This window comes from Misgurnus anguillicaudatus, chromosome 11 (genome assembly GCF_027580225.2).
Source record: "Misgurnus anguillicaudatus chromosome 11, ASM2758022v2, whole genome shotgun sequence".
Lineage (NCBI taxonomy): Eukaryota > Metazoa > Chordata > Actinopteri > Cypriniformes > Cobitidae > Misgurnus > Misgurnus anguillicaudatus.
The window spans coordinates 4,750,509-4,774,927 of NC_073347.2; the positions used below are offsets into that span (position 1 = coordinate 4,750,509).

The 24,419-nt window shown below is 38.8% G+C and overlaps 3 protein-coding genes across 3 annotated transcripts; all 3 read left to right on the plus strand.

Moving 5' to 3' along the window:
- Positions 1 to 156: 156 nt before the first annotated feature.
- On the plus strand, positions 157 to 6,901 carry LOC129415599 (uncharacterized). Its single transcript, XM_055169637.2, has 4 exons — positions 157 to 613; positions 5,332 to 5,475; positions 6,123 to 6,293; positions 6,702 to 6,901. The coding sequence occupies exons 1-4, from the start codon at positions 385 to 387 to the stop codon at positions 6,899 to 6,901; spliced, it is 744 nt and encodes a 247-aa protein (XP_055025612.2). The 5' UTR covers positions 157 to 384.
- A 573-nt stretch (positions 6,902 to 7,474) lies between these two features.
- LOC141368857 (uncharacterized) lies at positions 7,475 to 9,047 on the plus strand. The gene is made up of 3 exons (XM_073873649.1): positions 7,475 to 8,465; positions 8,632 to 8,732; positions 8,910 to 9,047. Exons 1-3 carry the CDS (start codon positions 7,607 to 7,609, stop codon positions 8,979 to 8,981), a joined length of 1,032 nt encoding a protein of 343 aa, XP_073729750.1. The 5' UTR covers positions 7,475 to 7,606; the 3' UTR covers positions 8,982 to 9,047.
- A 39-nt stretch (positions 9,048 to 9,086) lies between these two features.
- On the plus strand, positions 9,087 to 10,618 carry LOC129416392 (serine/threonine-protein kinase pim-3-like). Its single transcript, XM_073873650.1, has 4 exons — positions 9,087 to 9,465; positions 9,551 to 9,727; positions 10,046 to 10,174; positions 10,281 to 10,618. Exons 1-3 carry the CDS (start codon positions 9,120 to 9,122, stop codon positions 10,171 to 10,173), a joined length of 651 nt encoding a protein of 216 aa, XP_073729751.1. The 5' UTR covers positions 9,087 to 9,119; the 3' UTR covers position 10,174; positions 10,281 to 10,618.
- The last annotated feature ends 13,801 nt before the right edge of the window (positions 10,619 to 24,419 follow it).

Consider the following 24,419-nt stretch of genomic DNA (forward strand, 5'->3'; position numbering starts at 1 on the left):
TTTAATTAAACAACACAGGGGACATAAATATATATATATTTATAAATCTCATCACAGTTGAACCGTAAACAGAACAAAGTCATTAAACTCCATGACAACCATACTGTAGAACTTATCGTTGTCATAGAGACATTATGACATCACAATCGGTGCCTATAAAACGCTCAGCCAGATGAGACCGGTATCATTTGACTGATCTGAACGCTTGCCTTTGGTTGACTCCGAACGCTACTGTACAGATTATCAAGTGAATTTGCAGACTTTCAAATAGTTCGCAACTTTAAACTGCTTGACGCACTGTGTACGGACAGACAGTTTACTTAGATTTCAACCGTCTGTGAACCGAGTCTAAGCACAGTTAAGTCTGCAGTTTCTTTTCACATCATGTTTCGTCCTGTAACACCATTGTCCGACAAGGACATGGAAGGAGCAGATGTTGAAAATATGGATTTTAATCTGCCGAATGCTGTGCCGAACTTTGACTATGTCCCTGATTTCGGACTTTCGTCACAAGTCGGGCGCGCTGCCGGTTCTTTAAATCCATTTGAAGGAGGAGAGGAGGAGGAGGAGATGGAGGATGTTTATCCAACACATGAGGCGAAACGCCAAAAAGGTAAGATGCGAGTTAAAGCAAAAAGTCTGACTTTCATGCTGATAAGTTTACATAAAGTTATTGTGTTGTTAATGCACGTGTACATGTAGACACACCAGGTGGTGCTCGTGTACTTGATATTTCACCCGCCGTTTTTCTTGACTGGCATAATACGCAGTCAAATTCTGGTCCATTTATTTAACAAAAAGCGACCAAATGAATAAAACATCCCCGCAATTTAAGATAAGAATGACCTCTTATGAGGCCTTGTTTTTAAATATCCCTCACGAAAATTAACTATGTTTTTTTATGTGGTAAAAGTGTAGTAACCATGTTTATTGGTGTATTGATTACTATTAGCAAAACCATGGTTATTTTGTGGTAACAATGGTTTTAATAAAGTACCGGTAACCATGTTTTGTTGGATGTATATGTTTAATTTTCATTATTACATTTCATTATTTCATTATTTCATTAGTACATTATTACTTTAAAGATGGTCCCTAAATTCACACACATTATGGGGTGGTTTCCCAGGAAGAGATTAACTTAAACCAGGACTAGGCCTTAATTTATTTAGGAAATATAACTAGTTTTAACAAACATGCCTTACTAAAAACATTACTTGTGTGCATTTTGAGGCAAAACAAAGGGCCTGATGTATTTTAAGATATGTCAGTGCAAGTTGTTTTCAGTTTGGACAGCTCTTAAATTCATTTAAATCTCAGACTAGTCTAATCCCTGTCTGGGAAACCGCCCCATTCGTTATTTATTTAGTAGTCTATATGAAATTATTTGCTACACGTATGCATCAGCAGTTCACTTTAAAATACACTAATTATTATGGACAGGGCCAGATTAACATTTTGTTATACCCTGGGCAACAATATTCAAGGGCCCCATCATCACGACCCCAGGATCACCATAATATGGTCATATACAGAATATATTACTGTGATATACAGTAAATATACTTAATACTTCAAATTCTAACTGTCATCAGGTGTATTTTGATTTACAAATATTTAAATGCTCATACAAATGCACTACCATTGTCTAAAAATGAAAATAGGCTTTTACTTAATTATTATTACAAGACCATCATATAGCTTAATATTAGACACCCAAACCAAAGTGAAGAAAATGATCTTTAATTTGCATGTCTGAACTGAACTGAACATCAACGCAGACATGAATTTCCTCACAGAAGTTTAAGATCATATAGGCTACTTGAACGTAGATATACAAATGACAGGAAGTTTAACACTGTGCACAAGCAAACATGCTGAAAGGCAGCTAAAAACCATCATAAACACTGGCTTATTTTATTTTATTGGAGCCTTACCTCCAGATAAAGTAATAAACTGGATTGATGATTTAAATGTTGTTTACTCACATGTGTCTTGTGAACTCTCCGGACTTTATGTTGTGCACTGCTCCACTCGTTCACTTTTCCACATGGTCGGTTAATTTTCAGGGTCGCGTGAGCAGCTACACTGCACGTTCGACTTCATTTGGTGCTAAGCAGACCTCTTGGTGATGTCAAAGTACCGCGAGAGCGATTCAAAGCAGATTTCTCCATGTGATTACTGCAATCGCTCTCGCGGTACTTTGCTGTCACTCGCCTGTGGGTTCTTGTGGGGCCACACCAGTCTGCTCCCCAGTCACTTTCGCCCCCTATAGTAATTTGATTTCAAACGCCGATCGGATCGCATAGATGCCTGCGTATCACGTAGACTACACCACTGTTTATACTTTACATTTTCTGCGTTTCTGATGTCATTTTCCTTTTTTAATTTCCGCTTGGCGCTCCTACTTAGCTTCTCCATGTCTCGTTTTTTCTGTTGTAGCAACGCCTTGCGTCACGTAACACTCTGCGAACCTTTGACCCACCTCATGCAGACTGACCAATGAGGAGAGGGTCTTAATTGAGGCCTTCTCTTCATTGGTCAGTCCGCATGAGACTGATTCTCAACCGCTCTCAACTCACGTTCAAAGTCATAGGCAACACAGCGTCTCTCTTTGTAGCGCAATAGCCTGTGTTGAAGGTTTGTTTAATATAAAGCGGCCAGCGGGAGATTACCAGATACATTATTTTGCAGAGGTGGGACAAAGTCATTGTTATGCAAGTCACAAGTAAGTCTCAAGTCTTTGCTTTCGAGTCCCGAGTCAAGTCGAGTCAATGATGAGGCAAGTCCCGAGTCGAGTCACAAGTCAAAGCCAACAAGTCTCAAGTCGAGTCCAAAGTCCTACCATTTTAGTTTCAAGTCATTTCAAGTCCTCTTACCACAGAAAGAAAATGTGTGCTGTGGACAGGTGGAGGGAGGCCCCTATACTGCATTGCATTTGCAAAAGATCAAGTTGGCCAAAAGTCTGTCAGTCAGTTGTGCACGATAGGGACGCAGAATGATGCCACCATGGCTGAAAACTCGCTCCACTGGAGAACTAGAAGCAGGCACTGCCAAGACTCGGATGGCTACTTGAAAGAGTGAAGGAAGAGTGCCCAGAACAAAAGGGCATACTGTCCTTCTGCCATGTCAATGCAGTGACTTAGCTGCAGTGGTGTAGTCTAGATTTTTGTTTTCCCTCTCACCCTTATGCTCACTCGTCCCAGCGTGACACCCCATATGCACCACCACACTTACAGATGCATACAGTATAGATATTCATGTAACTGAGAGCATTCTGAAAGTGTACTAATAAACACATAAACTGAATGTATTATCAACATATCAGTTTATTATAAGAGAAAAAAAGACTTTAACAGCCAATGGCATTTACAGCTGGGGAAACTGGACTGACTTTTAGACTAGTTTAGTGTTAATTAACATCTAACTCAGGGCCAAAAGCTACTCAACTGTTAATTAAAATTAAATAAACTGTTTACAATCTTCAAACTGTGGCTAACACATGCATTGAAGGAGAAAAAAATCCACTCTTTCAATAGCTATTATCTGACAACTATTGATAACATTACCATCTGTAATTTAATGGTGTAAATGTTTTTATTTAATACACATTTAAGATGACCATTAATTAACTCTAATTTGCATAGTTATATAAAAAGCTTATTTGCATATAATACAAGCATTGTCTAAAAATGAAAATAGCCTTTTACTTAAAGGCACACCATGAAACTTTTTGGCCACTAGGGGGTGCTAGACATGTATTTTTCACTTCTAGCGCCCCTAGAGCCCACAAGCGCCGCAGCACTGTCGCAAAGGAAAGGAACTGGCCAACCTTAAAACTAAACTAAAAACTAAACATTTAAAACGCTAAACGATCAACATTTTGAGACAACAGGGAGAAACGCAGTCATGTTACAACCTTTGATGAGGAACTCGTCGTGGCAGAAGCCATTTCTCAATCTGAAGGTTGCAGCCTCCAGATGTCGTATTTCTAAGCTGTATACGTCATCAAGACTGTCTTATTTCACAATATTAACAATTACAAAGTTGACTATTATACTTAGTTAATCTTAAATTGTTGCAGTATGCTTATGACTTGCGAATGTAATGCTCAGTTTACCTTAATAACCCAGGCTTGATGACGTATGCAGCCTGCATATTTGACCTCCGGAGGCTGCAGCCTTCCAATTCAGAAACGACCAGACGTATTTCCTTGCCCTTTCCCAAACAAATATTGTTGCATCGTCTCTCTCTCTCCCTCGCCACCAGGATTTTCCGCAATGGCGGTCGTTTTTGCTCTCTTTTGTGTGAAAATTGTCGCTCCAAATCCAAGTAAACCGATGTGGTCCAAGCAGACCTAAAGTCTGCCGCTTTGTAATACGTCATGCGAGTGACAGCGGAACGCAGCAAATGAGGAAGAGAGAAGAGAGAAACGCTCGGATCTGATTGGTGAATGAATAGGGTTTGGTTTTACACTGTGTGAGTTTGAGCAAGTTTGACTGCTATTGCATCCTGGATTGTAATGTAAATATCATAGACACAGTAAAAGAAAGGTAAATATGCGAACACCGCATGTGAATACAGGGAACTATATGCAAGATAATCGCCGTCATTTATAAAGAACATCGCATTTATGTATGAATCAAGAGTTTATATAAAAAATTGCCTTAAAGGGGAATCGAACCCTGGTCCCCCGTGTCATAGGTCCGTGACGCTAAAGACTGTGCCACAGAGTCACATAATAGAAGCTGCTCTCTACATTCCTTAAGTAAGCCTCCAGCAAAATTCACGTTAAAAACAAATTGTGTGGAGGAAGTGACGTATGCCGTAAAGCAGTCGAATTTTGTAGTTTTTTTTGTGCTCTGGTTACTACCAGAAACCCTAAGTTTTAAAATACGAGTAAAAGTGATACAGACCCCGTCAGGCTATGGTAGACATGTCATTCAACCTATTTAAAGTCAATGTACTATCACAAGGGTCTTGAAAATTTATTATGAAGGTTGAAAAATTACATGGTGTCACTTTAATTATTATTATTTACAAGACCATCAAGTAGCCCTTGCTGCCCTGGGCCCTTTGGAGGTCTTGGGCCCCTGGGCAATTGCCTAGTTGCCCGTATGGTTAATCCGGCCCTGATTATGGACAGGAAATTACATACAAAACAACTTTTTGTTATCTCGAGATCACCAGAAAATAAAGTCATGATCACGAGAAAACAAGCAAGCAAAAATAATAATAATGCATGGTCCCTCTCAGCTTCAATACAATTTAGACAAAAAGAAAAATGATAATTTTAAATGAAGGCATTAATTTAATGAATTGTAATTGCAGTGTTTGGAGGAGAGATGGATTCATTCCTACCGAATGCTGTGTTGACCTGTGACTTTGTCCCTGACATCGGACTTTCGTCACAGATCGGGCGCGCTGCCGGGGGTATGAATCCTAATGGAGGAGGAGAGGAGAAAATCCCAACAAGTAAGAAGAAAATGAAAGCAAAATGTGGCTTTAATGCTGATAAGTTTACATACATTATTCTTAATGCACGTGCACAGATAGACACTAGGTGGTGCTCATGTACTTTTTACCTCATTTTACTTTTCCTTTGGCACAATGCATAACTTCTCACTTAAGCAATACAGAAAGCCACATTTTGACAAAGCCCCAAAATAAAAACAAATTCAATCTTTATCTTATGTTTAGTATGCTAAAACAGCTTTATTAATGTTATTGTCTCATCAGATTTACAATAACACAATACACAACATCATGTCATTGTTTGCATGCCTTTATGTTACTGTCTGATGTTTATCATTTCTGCTGTCTAAGAGATTTTCTATATTTTGAAAATGCAAAAGTACTAAACTAAAATACAGATTTTAAATACATGTATCTAAAATGCTCTGACAACAACTTCATAACAAGACATTAACATGATAAATTGTCCCCAAATTAAAAACAAGAATTGCCACTGTATGGGGTCTTGTTATTCTTATTATTGCAAATGTGATATTTATTTTATACAGCTGAATAAATAATAGATTAAAATAAGTGACAAGTTTTAGACACATATTGATCACTTCAGTTAAAGCATTCATTTCATAACATTATTTATTGAATTGCAGTGTTGGGATGGAGATGTGATGATGGTGGAATGGATTTTGTCCTACCAAGTGCGGTCCCTGACATTGTCCCGAACAACGGACATTTGTTAGACAGACGCGCCGGGAGTTCACATCCACGAGGAGGAGTAAAGGAGTTTACTCCTGCATTTGAGGAGGCGAACAGCCCCACAGGTCAGATGGAAATTTTGTGTTCTTGACAATCTTTAAAACTGTACCATGTTTGTTCCTCAATAGTTTTGTTGGCCCTTGCAGATACTGATATCTTACTACATTAAAGTCTGTAAAATAAAGCATCTTACAATAAGAATTTAAGTTTAGACCATTTTTCTAGTGTCTTTTAAACTCTTATTTTAACAGCATTATTAATGCAATAATCATTGCTGTATTTTTAGGAATTTGTTATAAAGAATTAGATACTCAATTACATATACATATTTAATCAAATAGTATCTGGGTGGACAGTTTGTTAAATGTGTTTATTAAGTATTATTACTGACCACGGTTCTTTGTCATTCTCTTTTGTCATAATGAATTTTCTAATAGTTTATCATTTGTTTTTGTTTTTCTTTTTTGGTGTAGAAAAATGCGAGAATAAAGTCTTGAAATCATTAAAGAAGGGATGGAATAAAGTAAAGCAGCCATTCCTTCATAATGATAAAGTGGAAACACTGATTCCTTCAGAGGTTTGTTACATCATTACATTTAATACAACTATCTGTCCATTTATAGACATGTTTCCATCTAGGTTTTGTTATCGACCAAGTGAATATGCGTATTAAAGGTTTTCTATTCAAATGGTGCTAAAATGGTGTCCGTTGTGATATCACGAATGATGAAAGCGACATTACTTTTGGTGTATCACAAAAAATCTGATCTTGAGCAAATTATCTACCTAATTTCTCTAATGCTTTTACAATAAAAGCTTAGCCAGGTCCAGTCTGATGTTTGTGGTCTCGGTAATTTAAAATAAATGTGCTTTCACCAAAATGACCCGATTATGAGGACAAAAAATGTAATATTTAGGAGAATAAACATGAATAATTTTATGGATAAGTGATTGACATTTCAGCACTTCATGAAGTAAGTTCAGTGCAGCTTGTGTACCCTCTGTGTATATGGAGGATCGACTCTGCAAATCAAAACAGAAAGTCTCAGGCTGCAATAAGAGCGGCTATTGTTTGCTGTTATGTCCTTCAGAGGTTGCGCGTGATGAAGATCTATCATGTGACATCACATTTATTTGCGTTAAAGCTATTTAAAAAAATGTTTTTTTGAGGTATTGACATTGCGTTTAAGCGCTAAAGCATTTTTTTTTGCTAAAAAGCCTTGGATGGAAAAATTTATCTGTCTGTCTGTCTGTCTGTCTGACCCACCTCTGGTCTTCTCCACAGCTTAATGCGGATTCAGCTTATCCTAATCTAAATTATGATGCTGGTCTGGCGAGCTCTGAATTAAACAATAAGATCAAACCGGAAAAACAACGAATGGCATTCTTTGACTGTCTCTGGAGGGGCAAGGTGGAGTCAGTGCCGACTCCCCTGCTTAAAGCAGATCCAGCTATCCCTGATGTTAGGGAAGTTGTTGATCTTGCATCACAGTCAAAGACCTACGTTGGTCCGAAGAAGCAGAAAGAAAAGGCTTCAAAGAGCCGCAAATCTAACCTCCAGGGAGAAAAAGTGACTGTTGTGCCAACTCAACAGCCCAAGGCTATTTCAGATATTCCTGTTGGCATGGATGTTCCTGCTCTGGCCGGCCCCCAATCAAAACCAAAGATTCGTCCGGATAAACGCATGACATTGACGCAACGCTTCTTTGGATGCTTCCAGAGGGGCAAAGTGGAGTCGATGCCGACTTCACAGATTGAGGCCGATCCAGCTATCCCTGATGCCAGGGAAGTTGTTGATCTGGCAGATTCTCAATCAAAGAGTGTTGGCTTAAAGAAACAAAAAGAAAAGGCTTCAAAGAGCCGCTCATTTCACAACCCTTTTAGAAAAAAAGGGAAGAGTAAAGTGAAAAAAGATGCCGATCCAGCTATTCCTGATGGCATGGATGGTGCGGATCTGGCCAGTTTTGGTGGCATCGCTGCAGCCAATGCCAGGCTACAGACGTTAGGTGCCATTCCAGAGAATATTGGGTTAAAAGGTGGTGGAAATCCTGACCCAAATAAAGCAAAAAATCCTGAGTCAAAAGAAGATGGAAATACTGGGTCAAAAGCTCTTGAAAATCCCAGAAATCCCTTGCCAGAAGATGATAAAGTTGTCAAGCCAAAAGTTATAAATGTTGTTCAACAAGCTTCTGAACCGCCAAGCGAGAAGAAACCAGCTGATCCGTCAGTGCCTAAAGGTGAGTGTATTGACTTCATTACTCCTACGGTGGGTTGCACCAATAAGTGAAATGGTTTCTTCATCATATTCTTCTGTACCTGGAAATGTATGCTGTACCTTTCATCTGTGAGTATATGAGTGTTAACATGTACTGTCACCTCATCATTTTTCTGTGTGTTTTTCAGAGCCTTTTGATTCTAAATATCAACTCTTGGAGGATGAAGTGCTTGGGGAAGGTTGCGGTGGCAGAGTGTACAAAGGGATCCGTATATCTGATGGCACTCCGGTAATGCACTCGTATTTATATTAAACACAATGTTTGCTGAAATTTGTATGTCCACTTGACCTAAACCATGTTTTAAAGTTTGTAGATTCTCAAACCTTAAAGTTATGTGTGCAGTGTCAGGTGAGCCGCTTTAGTCAGCTCAAGAGAAATTAACTTTTGTTGTTTTTCTCTTTACAGGTTGCCATCAAGCAAATAATCAAACAAAAGAATGAAAGGACTCTTCAGATTGTAAGTTGTCATAAAATTTGATGAAGCGAACTAAACAGAAAATAGACAGTATAGCGATTACGCACCAATACAAGATATTTGTTTTATCTAATTGTAATTTGTTGACCATTTTTTGTCCAGCCTGGATACCCCAAACCACTTATTACAGAAGTGGCGCTGATGCTTAAGTTAGGAGAAGCGCCCTCATGCCCCAATGTCATACAGATGTATGACTGGTACGAGACTAAACACTTTTACACGCTCGTGTTGGAGTACCCACTGCACAGCGAGTCCTTGTTGAAATTTGTTCAGCATGAAGAAAAACTAAGTGAAAATACAGCAAGACATCTCATGCGTCAGGCGGTACTGGCAGTGCAACACTGTCTGGATAATGGAGTTTTCCACACCGACATCCAACCCGGAAACTTCTTGGTACAAAAATCAACAATGAGCCTGAAGTTAATTGACTTTGGGCTTGGACATTATCTGACGCATGATGATGCCTATGATTCCTATGACTTTATGGGTGAGCTGCATTTTTTTAATATAGCGGAGTATTGAAATCTGTTGTTTCTTTTACAAAATGACTCAACACGATGTTTTGTGTACAGGAGCTTCATGTTGGACCCCGCCTGAGATCGAAACGGCTAAGAAATTCCACGGCGTGCCAGCAAACGTCTGGGACTTAGGTACTGTGCTGTACTTCATGGTGCTTGGATCTTTGCCCTGTCTTTTAAACGACTTTAATTCCGGGAATCTGGAGACAAATGAGAAGGATTTATCAAAGGGTGAGTGAAAATGACTGATCAACATGCACACACAAAGTCTCTGATCAAATCCACAATAAATATTATCAGAGGATACGGTCTGTCTGGTAAGATGTAAGACTTTATTGTGTTTAGCTAAACAGTCATTTAGTGGCTCGCCGATGTATTACATCACTGTGCCATCATCTTAACCTGAGGTACTGTCTGTCTGTGACCAGGGTCCCTTTAGATGATAGACAGACAACAAAAATGACAACAAAAGCGTATCTTTATGCCGTGATCATTATTGCCATTTGTGTGTCATGATGACTAACCAGCTCTCTCCTAAATCTTGTACAGAAATCTGTGATCTGTTAAGATGGTGCCTGGCCCTGAATCCAAGTGATCGTCCGACGCTCAAGCAGATCTTACATCATGACTGGTTTAAACTAAGTCTGACGAAGAAGAGCTACTCGTATACAAAATGAGGTAACAAACCAAGTAGGAAACTACATTTTGCAGATTACATGCTTTTTATTTTGTGTAGTTAGTTGTATAGTAAGATTGTTTTAAATGTAAATTTTCATCACTACAGGGCACTATCCACACAATTATAAAAAGTATGAAGCTGAATGACTGAAGGAGAGGGGAATGGAGTTTGGAGTTTGAAGGAGGTATGAATGAATGCTTTTTAACTATAATCGCATAATCAAAGTTTACTGTTAAGGGAGTGTCTTGCGTGTATTTTGTGAACGTGAGCGTCTCTTTTATCTTAAATGGTTTTGACGCGTGTGCAGCAGGCACTTATTTTGACAAAACACGTGATGCACATGGATCACATGACGCAACAAACAAATATTTTAAAAACGTAAGCAGCACACATGACAATCCGAACACTTATTTTGAATTAGCGTCCCTCGGATGAGCAGTCACGAGCCGCCACTGATATTGTGGCTTTGAGGTTCTAGATATACTATAAATATGATGACTAAAAATTAAATGTTGACATTTTCTTTCTTTCTCATCTTCAGGTTGTGTTTCAGACTTCATGAACACAGACCGCTGGCTGACTTCTGATGCAGATCCTGTCTCATCCTTGAACACATTAAAAAAATGTTTTAATTCTTAATGTTTTTATATTTTAAAGTTGTAAAATAAAGTATCTAATATATAGTAAGTTCTCTATAGAATCAGCGATGTCTGGCTCTCTCTCGGGTTTTTTTTCTCCTAGGAGTTTAGGGAGTCAGGTTTATTAATGTAAAGCTGCTTTGAAATAATTAAACAATTGTGAAAAGTGCTACAGTATAAAATTTAATTGAATATGGAAGACTTTTCTTTAGCAGATGTTTTCATTTGCTTTTTTATTTGATCAAACTGATTAACTTGGTTACTTATGTACATGTTTTTCATATGCAATATCAAACCCTTGACCTTGGTATAAAATACTGGGAGTTAACGTAGTAAATCCAATCAGACACAATGTTAAACCTGATGCTGTTTTAACCCAAATAAATAAGTACACTTGACCTAAACCTTAAAATATACCCTTCATTACTCTGTGTTCTAGTTTAATTTGCATGATTTCTCTCAATCATCAAGATATTTTGATTAACTTATTTTATTTAAATCTGTGGATTTGAACATTTCACCAATCATGCATAAATTAAAGTGCTACGATTTCTGTTATCATTGTTGGCTACTATATTTGTTGTAAAGTTAAGAGCTGATTAAAAGTACATTACTTTACGAAATACATGTAATATATATTTATGATAATATAATTGCAATTAGCCTTAAATTAATCTAGAATGAACTTAAGCTAAAGCCACAGAAATGATTGAAGTGCTTGAAACACCTGCTGGGGAAAACATAAAAGCAACAAGATCTCACTCCAAACATTTTGCACTTTTTACACAATAATTGTAAGATTTAAAAAAAAAGTTTTTAGGAAAAATAAATGATTTAACTTAAAGCCATTAAGTCAAAGTGTATTCTGTTTTTTTTTATGGCAAACAGATCATTATTATGACTTTTACCCTCTTTTAATTATGCACATGTTTGTCATTAAATCTGTCTATAAATAAAAACTAGGCAAAATGGTGTTTTGTGTACTTGCACAATAAAACCGACCCAAGTTCACCTAAAACAGTAGTTTTCAAACTGGGGGGCCGCGAGATGGTTTTATGACATTTTATAACCATCTCGCATAATATTGACATTTTTATGACATTTTATGAAATACTTAAGCAATATCGCTCGAGTAGGAGTGTGATATAGCTCTATATCATCACAGCTGTGATTAGGCCAGAGGCAATCACAGCCGTGATGATATAGAGCTATATCACACGACTCCGAGAGCGATATTGCTTTTATACAATTGATTTAAATTGATTTATCAAGAATTCTGTGTAATTAAAACTACAAAAATAAGGCTACTAACCAAAAGCACTACTTTTTTGTATAATTTAATGTCTTTTTATTAAAATTTTGAGTTTTAGAACAGTTTTTTGTCACAAATTTTCTTTGGTGGGCCGCGAAGGAATGCACCGTACACAAGGGGGGCCACATGCTTAAAACATTTGGGAACCACTGACCTAAACCATATTAGACACTGCTCATTTGTGATCAACTCCCCCTAGTGGATTTTCAAAACAGTTATCACAAAAATGAAGTCTTCAGACTGGATTTGGCGTCTAATTATCATTCTTTGTTATTATAATAATTACTGACAACTGTCTATTAACAGTGTTTTTATCCCACTTTTCTTTGATTAAATGTCTTCACCTCTCTGACTTTGTGCCCAATGCCTTTTCTTACAAAAAGATACATTTCAATGAGCTTTACCATTTGAAATCATTCCTAAACCCTATTTTACATATCTAAATGGTAGCAGGTGCACGTTAGCTTAGCAGGTATTAGCTTAGCACACCATCAAAACAGGAGAACTGGTGGGATTAAAACAATTTTGTTTTGCTACAAACTGACAGAAGTCGAGTGTTTTAAATAACCATATGTGAGCTGACGTGGCTTCGGATTGCAAAATCAAACACACAGATGCACCATATATAATCCCAATCGCTTTTATTGTCTTCTTGTTTTATCCAACAAAACGTCTCGGTTACTATCGTAACCTCGGTTCCCTGAGAGACGGGAACGAGACATTGCGTCCGCTGATGCTATGGGAAACTCCTCCCTCTTCCGGTTTCTCTGAAGCTTTTATTGAACAACGCCAGTGTTCTGGCCAATGCCGTCCATGACAGCATATAGGGGCGGGACTTCCGCTGCTATATAGCCTGTTTAGGCGGTAAAATACTCAGATTCTTTCGACTGAACGAACAGTAGAGCTGATCTGAGCAGTGACACGGCGGCTTACGCAATGTCTCGTTCCCTTCTCTCAGGGAACCGAGGTTACGATAGTAACCGAGACGTTCCCTTTCGAGAGCGGTCACTCGACATTGCGTCCATTGACGCTATGGGAGATGTATTCAAACACGCCGTGAGAACAGCGGAGAGCAGCTCCAGTGAAGCTTACTCAAGTCCATGCGCCACAATGCTTAGCTGAGTCGGTGCACAATCCCCACCCAGTCTGTGTAAACCAACGCAAAGTAGATTGGATGCCTGAATCTCCAGAGACTAAACCAGAAGCTCATTCAGAACAGAATGCATACAGTCACAGGCTGCATGTAGGTCTTATTGTAGCCCTACAGCAGATAAGCAACCTGTAACAGTACAACAGCAAAGGCTAGGCTAAGCCCAACGTGGGCAGAGCAAGCATATCTGTGCAGAGTTTTTGCTGGTATTAACCTATGATGCACGATGGCCAAGATAGCTAGTGTGAAAATACAAGGATGAAGCGAAAACGCAGCTCCATACTAATAAATCAGCAGTAATACAGTTGGCAATCCAGTGCAAACTGTGAATAGGGGTCGGATAGTGCGACTGCCAAATTAGAATAACACCGCTATGCCAGTGTGGCAGTAATGTGCTGCCCTCAATTAGCACCTAATGATCCAGTGAACCCAGCTGGATCCCAGCAGCTGACTGCTTAGGTGAAGCAGGGAAATTTCTGAGAATGAGCAGGGCAGGTCACAGCAATCGTATACGAATGCCACAGCCCATCTCTGAAGCATAAAGAGTTGCTTTAACAGCAATGTCAAAGCGGAGTGCTTAGATAAATGTATAACACTCATACTGGGCACAGCTCACATTAGCTAGATGGGAAGGTAGAATGCAACCGTCTCAAGCGTGCCGCACAAGCCCTGAAAAGTGAAGCCAAAACTTCTCTATCGCCCCCAAGTGACTGGTCCCAGTATAGGTCATAAAGCCTTTTTTCTGAAGCTGGTTTGTGTCATTTACTGTAGTTTTTATCACACTGATGTAAATTCAAATGTTTGTTTTTAAAATAGGTTTGTGTTTAGTTAGTTATTTAATGATATAAAAACGGTGGTGTCACGTCAGGATTGATAGCTGTGATATCGTGTGATATGCGCATTCTACGAGAGCGAGGGCGGGGTTTTGCTTCGCCCCTTCCCTTCCTGCTCACTACTGCGCATGACTGGTCCCGAAATCGCTATTGCGCAGACTCAAGACCCAAGATGTCAGCGCCATATCGGGACACTGGCGGCTTCACTTTTCACCAATGGAAGAGAGCGAACAGGTGTCATCCATCTTTTTTACAGTCTATGAACCGTCTATGCTCTAACTGCGCTGAGGGTGGTTTAAGGCCCATAGTCCCTTTAGGGCATATATAGTCCATGACGGTACTAAAATAGGCAAGTGATTGGCCGGTTCTCTCACTTAAGAGAATTAATTGTGCCTGGCCACTGTGCGCCCAAGGCACCAGCATGAAAACGCAGCGATAACTGCATGAAAAACCCTTGGGGTAGACAGCCCGCTTCTCCTTCATCTGCTCATTGACAGAATGTTCAACACGTGACAGTGCACTGGGTCATAGTAATTGCTTAACACCATTACAGGCGCTGCGTAAAGAGGGGCGTCTAGTAGGAAGGCTCGCTCTCCTTACTGATTTTGCATGTATAAGCAGCAAAACCCAATTGGGGCAACAAGTAACCGCTGGCACTTGGCCGAGCACAACGTGTTACATACAAAGTGCAACTGGGATAAGGACAAAGCTTACACTTTCCACCATCATGTACCGATTCATTACGTCCAAACCAATCTCAAACAGTCTAAAGTCCTTAACAGCCCTTAAGTCTGTGTCCCATTTGCGGCAGCCGAGACATGAGCTGCTTAATGAAGAGCAGGCGCAAATTGCTGTGTGGTACATTAAGTGATGCGCTGTGAACTTGTATGCCAGTCGGTCTACCAGAGAGGCGTTCGTCACCAACACTGTAGTGTCTCGGGTGGAATATCTCAGAGCAGACTCATATCCAGAATGCTCCTGAGAGGGACGGGCTCGCATGAAGCCTGTGTCCGTATGCCCAACCAAGCACATAAACGTAATGCTGGCATGCAGACCGTGCTATATGCTCACACGCACGCATGCAGAAATCACTCTAATCAAAGGAGTGTGTCTGTGGCTGGTTGGTACATTCCCAAACGGGCAATAAGATAGCAGGATGCGCATTTGCTCAGCTAAGAGGGAACAGCGTTACACCCTGTGAGTGTGTGCGGGTCTACACAAACCCCGCTATAAGCACCACCGGCGCGCCTAGTAGTCTCCTATCGCAACAGGGGTCATCCTCTAGGAGGAGAGGATAGCAGCTGCACAAGCTGTTCTACCTCTCTTGTCAGGCACAAACTATATTACCCGTTCGTAAAACTCCAGACTCAGTACCGGCGCGCTGCGCCGATTATGTGACAGGACTGCACAGCTGGGGTGGTCTGGGTCGAATCAAATTGGCAGCCGCTCTGAGTAATAGTATATACAAATAACCTATAAAGCGGGTGTTCATAACTCTCTCCCTTCTGTATCACAGCGGCGTTAGCCAAGGGAGGAATGAGTGCTGCACAGGGTAAGGTAATGAGCTAAACATTGCCGAGAATATTGACATGTTTGCAATGGCTCCGATCACACATGTGGGTGCCTATACAGTATATGTTGTCAGCTGTGGAACAAGCCTGCTGCTAAACATAGGTGTGTGCACCACCGATCATATGGAGATGTTACAAACCCAAGACAAATCATAATAGGGCCAAGCGAGACATATGTGCCTGAGAGGCTGCTGTAGGGCCACACGGGTTGTGTGTTCAGACACGCACTGATGGCCGACCAGTCAAACCTGTCACAGCTCACCGCTTGGATGGCTGGATACGAGTGCAGATTCGACTCCACGCACCTGGGATATTACTGTAATGGATGGCAGCGCACAGGATTCCAGTTACATATTGTGTGGCATAAAGCAATGGTGTGTTACACAGAGCCATGGAAGAACAGAGCTTGGTTCTGCAATAGCACAGAGCGAGGAGATACACTCCTTATACGCTGGAACAGGTAGTAACCGCTTGTCTATGCGTGTCGGGTGCCAGTTACATACTGTGTGCTTTGAAGCAAGGTTGCCATTTAATGGAGGTTGTCAACGGCTGTACAGTGATGTTGCAAACTCCTGAACTGTACCACACAGTGCACAACGCAGACATGTGTGAATCATCTAGCGGAGTGATCCGCTGAAGGGCACCGGCTCACTAGCCGCACACAGAGCCATATAAAAACCAAGCCTGGGTCTGCAGCGGTTCGCTGCTTTGTGCAGGGTCGGATGTAGAACCTGAGAGAGAAAGAGAGACATTTCCTTAAGAATGAACAGCTTAGTAACAGCTCGCCACGTGCACGCAGGGAGTCAGATATCTGTGTTTGTAGTGAGATACTGCCTGAACACTGCACGGATGTGTAAGGCACGATAGTAATCCTCTGTTGGTATAGTTGGAGACATAAATCATAAAAGTTTACATCCACATCGGCTCACCGCCTTCAGGTGAGCATATGTTATGCTAGGCCAGCCCAAGGAAATAACCTTAATGTTACATCCATACCAGTGTGATAGACGGCCATGACGCAGGTGAAGGTCTTATTAAAGGAGCTGTCTGCACGACTGGCCCAGAAGGGGGTCTGTTCATGCTAGCACTGGCCGAAGTGCGTTAAATTACAAGGCAGACGCCAGGGTGGGGGTCTAATCATGTAAGGCAGGGGTCACCAACGTGGTGCCCGCAGGTAGCCCGCACAGAGTCTGTGAGGTGCCCGCCAAAGCACATTCTATTAATAGTCTCAACTGTAATATTTATTCATTACATATTTTTTTATATTAGCTTGGCTTGGTTTACGTATGTTACAATTTTAAACAATACTAAAACATATAAACAAGTCAAATTAAATAAAATAAACAAGTAAAACAAAAAAAGTTTTAAGTAGACTATATCAAAAAGTAGCCCTCCAGATTGTTTTAACCATTGTGGTAGCCCTTGCTCATAAAAAGGTTGGAGACCCCTGATGTAAGGGGAGCGGCCGAAGACTTCCATAGTAGGAATAAAAAAAATGATGAAATTTAATGGGTACCGTCAACTGTGTGCTTAACATCATTTATCAAAATATCTTCTTAGTCATTTATCACAATACTTCCAAAATATTTTTTTCCTACTATGGAAGTCTATGGTCACTTATTGCTGTGTGTTTACCATCATTTATCAAAATATATTCTTTTGTGTTCATCAGAAAAAAGAAATTCATACAGGTTTAGAACAACATGAGGATGAGTAAATGATGACAGAATTTTCATTTTAAAGTGAACTATCCCTTTAATTTATAGTCAAGAAACGCATGTTTTTACAGTATTTATATATCACATCAAAATGTGAAGGTAGTATTGTTATGTAGTTATAAAAACAATGTTTTTTGACAAATGAAATCCACCAATATAGGAAGATTTGTATGGTCATCTGCTGGTATGTGGCTTGTTAACATGTTTTACGCTGCCTTTAGCCACTTTAAAATGCATCACACTGTACTAATATAAGTTTATAATGTTATGCTTGTTAAAGTGAATGTGCTGTGAATGTAACTCACACTGGTTTAATTTATAAATATACAAAGCACAACATTAAAAAAGACTTACAAAGCACTTTGTTTAATTTATTATAAATTATAATAATATTTCTGGCTTAGTGTAGTTTTCTTTATGTTGTTAACCAAACATCTGATGGGAAATAACATCATCACTTTAAATGATTACTAATCTCTTAACTATGTAAGTATACATTTGACAAGTTATTAATAAATTAATTTATTTTATTTTATTTATTAACCAGCAAAACTGATTTTAGCCATAGGTTTTGAGCTGCAAGGTGGGCGGCTATGCCCTTATATGGGCACCAATTGTGGATGGTCTCTGCACGCAACAGTCTCACTCCCTACTCGTCAAATGTTACGGCGCATTCACACGGGGCGTCAGCGTTAACGCTTCCCATTCACTTTTAATGGGTGACGTCATGCGTTGCCGAACTGAATTGTGGATCCGTCGGCGCTGCGTCAGTGCCGTTGCTCGCGGCAGAAGTTGAACATTTCTCAACATTTCAAGCGGCAACGCGTGCGTCAGCCAATCAGATCGCCTTATGCAAATTACCTAGACAGAGCCAGCCAATTACGTTTATGGAAGAACGGAGCATGTGTAGCGGCCACTGTGATTGGCTGTTGGCCACGCTTCAGACAAGCCTTCCGTTAAGCGTTAACGCTGACGCCCCGTGTGAATGCGCCGTTAGGTGCATGGTCTATCGCAAGCCATTTTAACATTTAAAAGTTAAGTTTGACTATCTGGAATTAACAGAGGTGGAAAAAGTAATAAAATATTGTACTCAAGTAAAAGTAAAGTTACTTTAATAATATTTTACTTAAGTAAAAGTAAAGTTACTTGTCTAAAAATCTACTCAAGTAAAAGTAAAAAGTAAGTCATTTTAACTTTACTCAGAGTAAAAGTTACTTTTTTTACAGCGGGAAGAGGTGGAGGATTCTATAGTTCACAAACGACAAGGGAATATACATCTCAAACTAGTTTAATTGTAGGAACATCTTTACAATGAAAGTGCAATAACAAAAAGTTAATAAAATAAAAAGCTTTTTTAAAGTAAGAAACATTTATGGAATTGTTTAATGATTTTTACATGTGAGTTATGCACTTTTGAAGGTGGTCAGCAGCTTGTAAATACAATCACTATAGTAAGGTTGTAATTTATGTAATGCTGGTAACATACATTATTTTATTAAACTATATATCTAGTTTAAATGAGCATATAATGAGATGAGTGCCATGTCTATATACATTTGACACGTTTATTATCTTATTACTTCCCTGACCTGGGTACCTGATGACCTTTATTCTTCTCTCTCTCTCTCTCTCTCTCTCTCTCTCTCTCTCTCTCTCTCTCTCTCTCTCTCATGACCTGCGCATTCTCGAGGACGTTTTGAAGTTGTGTTTGACTTGACGCGAAGCTGCTAGACCTCAGAAGATAATGCGCATGGTATTAAAAATTTCATAGAAATAAAACACTCGCTTCGCGTCAGTGGAAAGTGGTCGCTTATATGACCAGGGGTTTCTTTCATAAGATTTGAACTGAGGCGGGTCTGCATTAGCGCGCGCCTGTCTCGTCCGTCTCCATGGTTCTTTTTGCGCGTTCCCCCGAGCCCCGCCCATTTACATCCGTTGCGCGTCTTTATCACCTTGCTTTTTAAAATATTTTTTTACTCAGTAACGAATATGATTTAAAATGTAGCGAAGTACAATACTTTAAATAAAACATACTTAAGTAAAAGTAAAAGTACAGATTTTAAAAACTACTCAAAAAAGTAAAAATACACAAAAAAACTACTCAATTACAGTAACGTGAGTAAATGTAATTCGTTACTTTCCACCTCTGGGAATTAACATTGTAGATATCAACAACGTCTTTCTGACTAGTTGTAATTACATTTTGGATAGTTGGAATTGTCATTCAAGATATCTGTAACGTAATTGTGACTAGTCGAAACGAGAGATATAGATATCTGTAATGCAGTTCTGCCTAGGCAAAACTGAATTACAGATATCTGCAATGACGTCATTGAAAACGACATTCAACTTGTCACACATCTTAAATGACAATTGCAGATATCTGTAATTCAGTTTTGCCTAGGCAGAATGAAAGTTAAAGATATCTCAAACGTCATTATGACTAGTGCAAACTATTGTGCATGACGGGCCCGTTTAACGCTTTGCAGTTCTTTTTTTTCAATTTGCACCATCAAAATGTATCAAAATGTATCATTTTCAATTGTTCACAAAAGTATAATTGTCTTAATTTGCAATTATACGTGTTTAGTTTGTTGTTTCAGAATTTCAGGTTTTGGAAAAAACAAATAAAAAATGACTTCTGTTTGTTTGCGTTTGGATCGATTAGGATAATAACAGCGCTCATACGCGAGATTTTGCTGTTGCTGTATCCCTTCTAGCCACAACGCCGGAAACAGCAGAACACGCAAACCCCGCCTTCAACACAATGCACTTCTGTAAACTTCTGCTACCAAAAAACTAATTTCTCAAAATCGAATTAGAAATTGTTCAAAATGATTATATTGTTGATTTATCAAGTTTTTGTTTTTGTAGGAAAATGTTGAATGTCATTTAAAAAGAAAACACATGCAAGCTTCGTGGTTTCAGTGATGGCACCCTCATAGCAACCACCATAGCAACGAACTAACTATATTATACTAAATATAATGGGAAGAAAAAAGTATTAATCCACATCAACTTAGTTCGGGAGAATTTTAAGCCAATAATGGTTATGTAAGAACATACTGTATGTGGCAGTCTGTCTTGTGGATTATGACTGTAAAATAAATCAAGTCATTTATTAAGTTCATCACTATTCATTCATCTCTAAAGTGTGCTGTGACAATAGCTGAAATCATGACTATAACTCATTGTGGAAAACATTTTATTTTTTACAAACTTTTACAGTATTTGTTTCAAAGGATTCAAGATTCAATACTTTGTCATTTCAACTTAGCTCACAAAAACAAAACACATTACACACATTGACCACATTTGTACATTACAGTAAATAAGTAACATGGTAAACACATAATTTTGTCCTCACACAGACTAGTGTGAATATGTGTGCTTAAAAACAGTACCTACGCTTTAAAATAAATCAGACCTAGTAAAACATCATGTTTGCACAAGTAAGGCGAACATTATATTACACCACCATAAAGGTTTCTATGATATGCTGCAACATATACTAACCATTTTACATCTTTCTTTTTACAGAATACAATATCAGACTAGAAATAAAAAAAAAATCTGTAGTGCTAGTTATCATATTTATCCACATTGTCATCATTATCACTCTTATCATTGTATACCAGTGTCTGTATGCTTGGCATGGGGAGGGCCTGACACAAGTGGGGGTTGTCTGCAGGAACAATGTCCGATAGATGTGGGTGAAACATCACAATGGCTTGATGTAGTTTTCTTTCCAGCTGTTGGAAGCGTTGAATGAGCGCAGCTTTTGCATGAGTCTTCATATGTAAGGCATCAATCCCTCGCTTTTTTAGACTCCTCGAAACATCATCTTCTTCAACCTAGAAGACAAAAGAAAACAAAATGCTATGTTATGTAACCAGGTGGTTTCTAATATGATTTGCAGGTAGTAAGTTTGTCAGATGGTTACTAGAGTGACTGCTGTGTGGTTAACTATACTTACAGTGTCATTAAAGCAGAAGTAAACATGCCAAGAGGGATCACATGATTCCTGAAAATCAATTGTCGCAGGTAAGAAGCTCATCTGCGGTGACTATTGAATGCTGTCTCAGTCTATTGTTGGAGCTGGCTACCTGCTTGGAGAGTCTAATGGCAATGCCCTGCCCATCTGAAGCAAAGCTAGGATACAAGCATGCAGAAAAATGAATGTATTAGTTTGTATTATAGTCCTTTTTAAGTTCAAACCTATAATGTCATATTGTATCTACTTATCCACTTATAGCACTATACCTGGATATATTCTTCTCAGGTGGAGGACGACTGCTCTCTCCCTTGATTCAGTTCTAGCCTTGCAGTTGGACTCTGAGCTCACGGTCCACATCTTTAAGGGTAGACTGGAAGTTTGAATCAGACTCTTGCCATCTTCTCCCAATACGGTAGTTTTTCTCAATGTTCAGCAGAGTCCTCAATTCTAATATCTACACATTACAAAAAGTACAGCACAAAAGTTCAGTAGCTAGCAAGCAGAAAGCATTTCCGTGGTACACCTGACCAAACATATGTTACAAGTAAGGTCTTGGTGGTAATAGATTACTAATTACACCACATGAAGATTTGCAATAATGCTGCAATATTTTAATTTATAACCACTGGTGACAGTTTCCTTCAAAACTATGCCATTTCTATAATCACACGTTGAAGCACATCAGCAAGGCACTTAAAGGAAAACACCAGTTTTTCAATATTTTACTACAGGGCTATTCAGATCTTACCCTGGAGGGCCAGAGCACTGCATAGTTAAGCTCCAACCGTGATCAAACACACCTGAGCAAGCTAATCAAGGTCTTCATGATCACTAGAAAATCACAGGTGTTTAATGGTACATAAACTCTGTAGTGCTCCAGCCCTCCAGGGTAAGATTTGAATAGCCCTGTTTTACTATGTTCTTACCTCAACTTAAACGAATTGATACATACCTATCTTTTTCAATGCGTGCACTTTTAATCTTTGTACAGCGCTTTGTGAATGTATTAGCGTTTAGCCTAGCCCCATTCATATGGCTCCAAACAGGGATGAATTTAGAAGCCACCAAACACTTCCAGGTATTTACACGAGTAAGTATAGTGGCACAAAATAAAACTTTTGTTTGGAGCCATAGAAATGAATGGGGCTAGGCTAAATGCCAACACATTCACGAAGTGCTTAACAAAGACTAAAAGTGCATGCATTGAATAAAGACAGGTATGTATTAATTCATCTAAGTTGAGCTAAGAACATAGTAAAATATTGAAAAACGGTGGTGTTTTACGTCTGTAATTACCAAAGTCTTACATAAAAACATTAAACTCTTACTTGAACTTGTAGAACTGAATCAGTCTGATGATGTAGTCACTTTTCCATCTACAGACAGTGTCTGAAGAAAAGACGACATTACTACCACTCTAATAAAGTCAGTAATTTCATGTTACTTCTTAACATGATTATATTTTATTACTGTACACGGAAAGGTAAGAATTACATTTGCAATATTCTTTGTTAATAGTATTCATGACATTCTTACAGTATTTAAGACTTTAACTTCAGTTCCTTACTTATTGGTTTCTGTTGGGCTAGCTTTTTCCATCTCTCCATGTCTCCTTCAGAAATCAACACTATACAACAACAATAACACAAAACAAGACACACATCAATCCTAAATACTCTTGTGCAAAATGCACTTATAAATGGAATGTAATATTCTCTCATCTACAACTAATTGTTACCTGCTTCTTATGTGCATTGTTTACCTGATGCCTCTCTGATGACATGAGATATCTTCTTGAGCAAGAATCAATATTTTCTCTGCTTTGCAGGAGCTGCACCTCTGAAAAGACAGTTTAATCTACTTATAGTATGCTTACCATTTTGTGTGTGATCGGCTTCACTCCAGAAAATATAAAATGTATAAACAGTGAACCACCAGCACAGAATTTTGAAAGGTTATACAGCAGTATATAGACACACCTAGGTCAGTTGATTTCCTCCGTCCATAATGCAAAAGGGCATCAGTCAGTAGGTCAAGGCGATGAGATGGAGTCATCTCCTTTGTGACTCTGGCAAATCTTTGGAGGAAAGACCACAGCCTTTCCATTCCTTCCCCGTCTGTGAGCCCAAACCCATCAAGCCATCTGGTTCTGTACTTGATCTATGATTAAAGCAAAGTGGTAAAATATCACATACTGTACACAAAGCATGACCCTACTGCTTATAGTGATCTTATGGTATTTTATCTTTTAATTTGTAAAAATAGCAAAGCTGTTCTTTTTATTACTTTATATTTATGTAATTATTAAACAAATTAGGTAATCTGCATAAAAAGAAACAAAGGAAACCAATTTGGTTATAACAATCCTCTGCTTCTAGTGTTTAGTATGACCCAGACAGATTTGAGATAAACGGTTTCCACTGGATTGTCTTACACATTGCATCTCTGAAACAAGTTTAGACAAACGTCAGGTTGGAAAAATGTTAGATTAAAGATTATTTTTAGGCATTTCTGGCTAATTTCAGCTTTGCAGTGCATAGACAATGAGGTCTTTTCTCAAAACAATAATTCAGTTTTACACAGAAAAAAAGGGTACTTACCTGCAAATGTGAGGCAATAACACAGGCAATGTCTAAGACTACTCGCAGGTGTATGTTCTTGTCCTCAAATCTTTGAAGTAGTGCATCAGTGACATACAGGGGATAGGCTAATCTATTTCAACACAAAAATGTGAATGATAAAACACTTTATACAAGTGAAAAATAATTATACAATCTCCAGCATCACATTCAATACCTAAATACTCAAATCTAAATTGATCTATGCCCAGCCCATATATATATAAACATAAACTTTGTTAGATTTACCATGTTAATAACTGTGGAAATGCATCATCACAATCTGTGAAAAAAGACCATTATAATACAAAAAGTTTTTCAATTGGTAAATGCATGTGTACACATAAATGCCTCTTACAACAGCCTCATAAAGTCTCTGCATGACTGGTACTGAATGATGCCTCTGA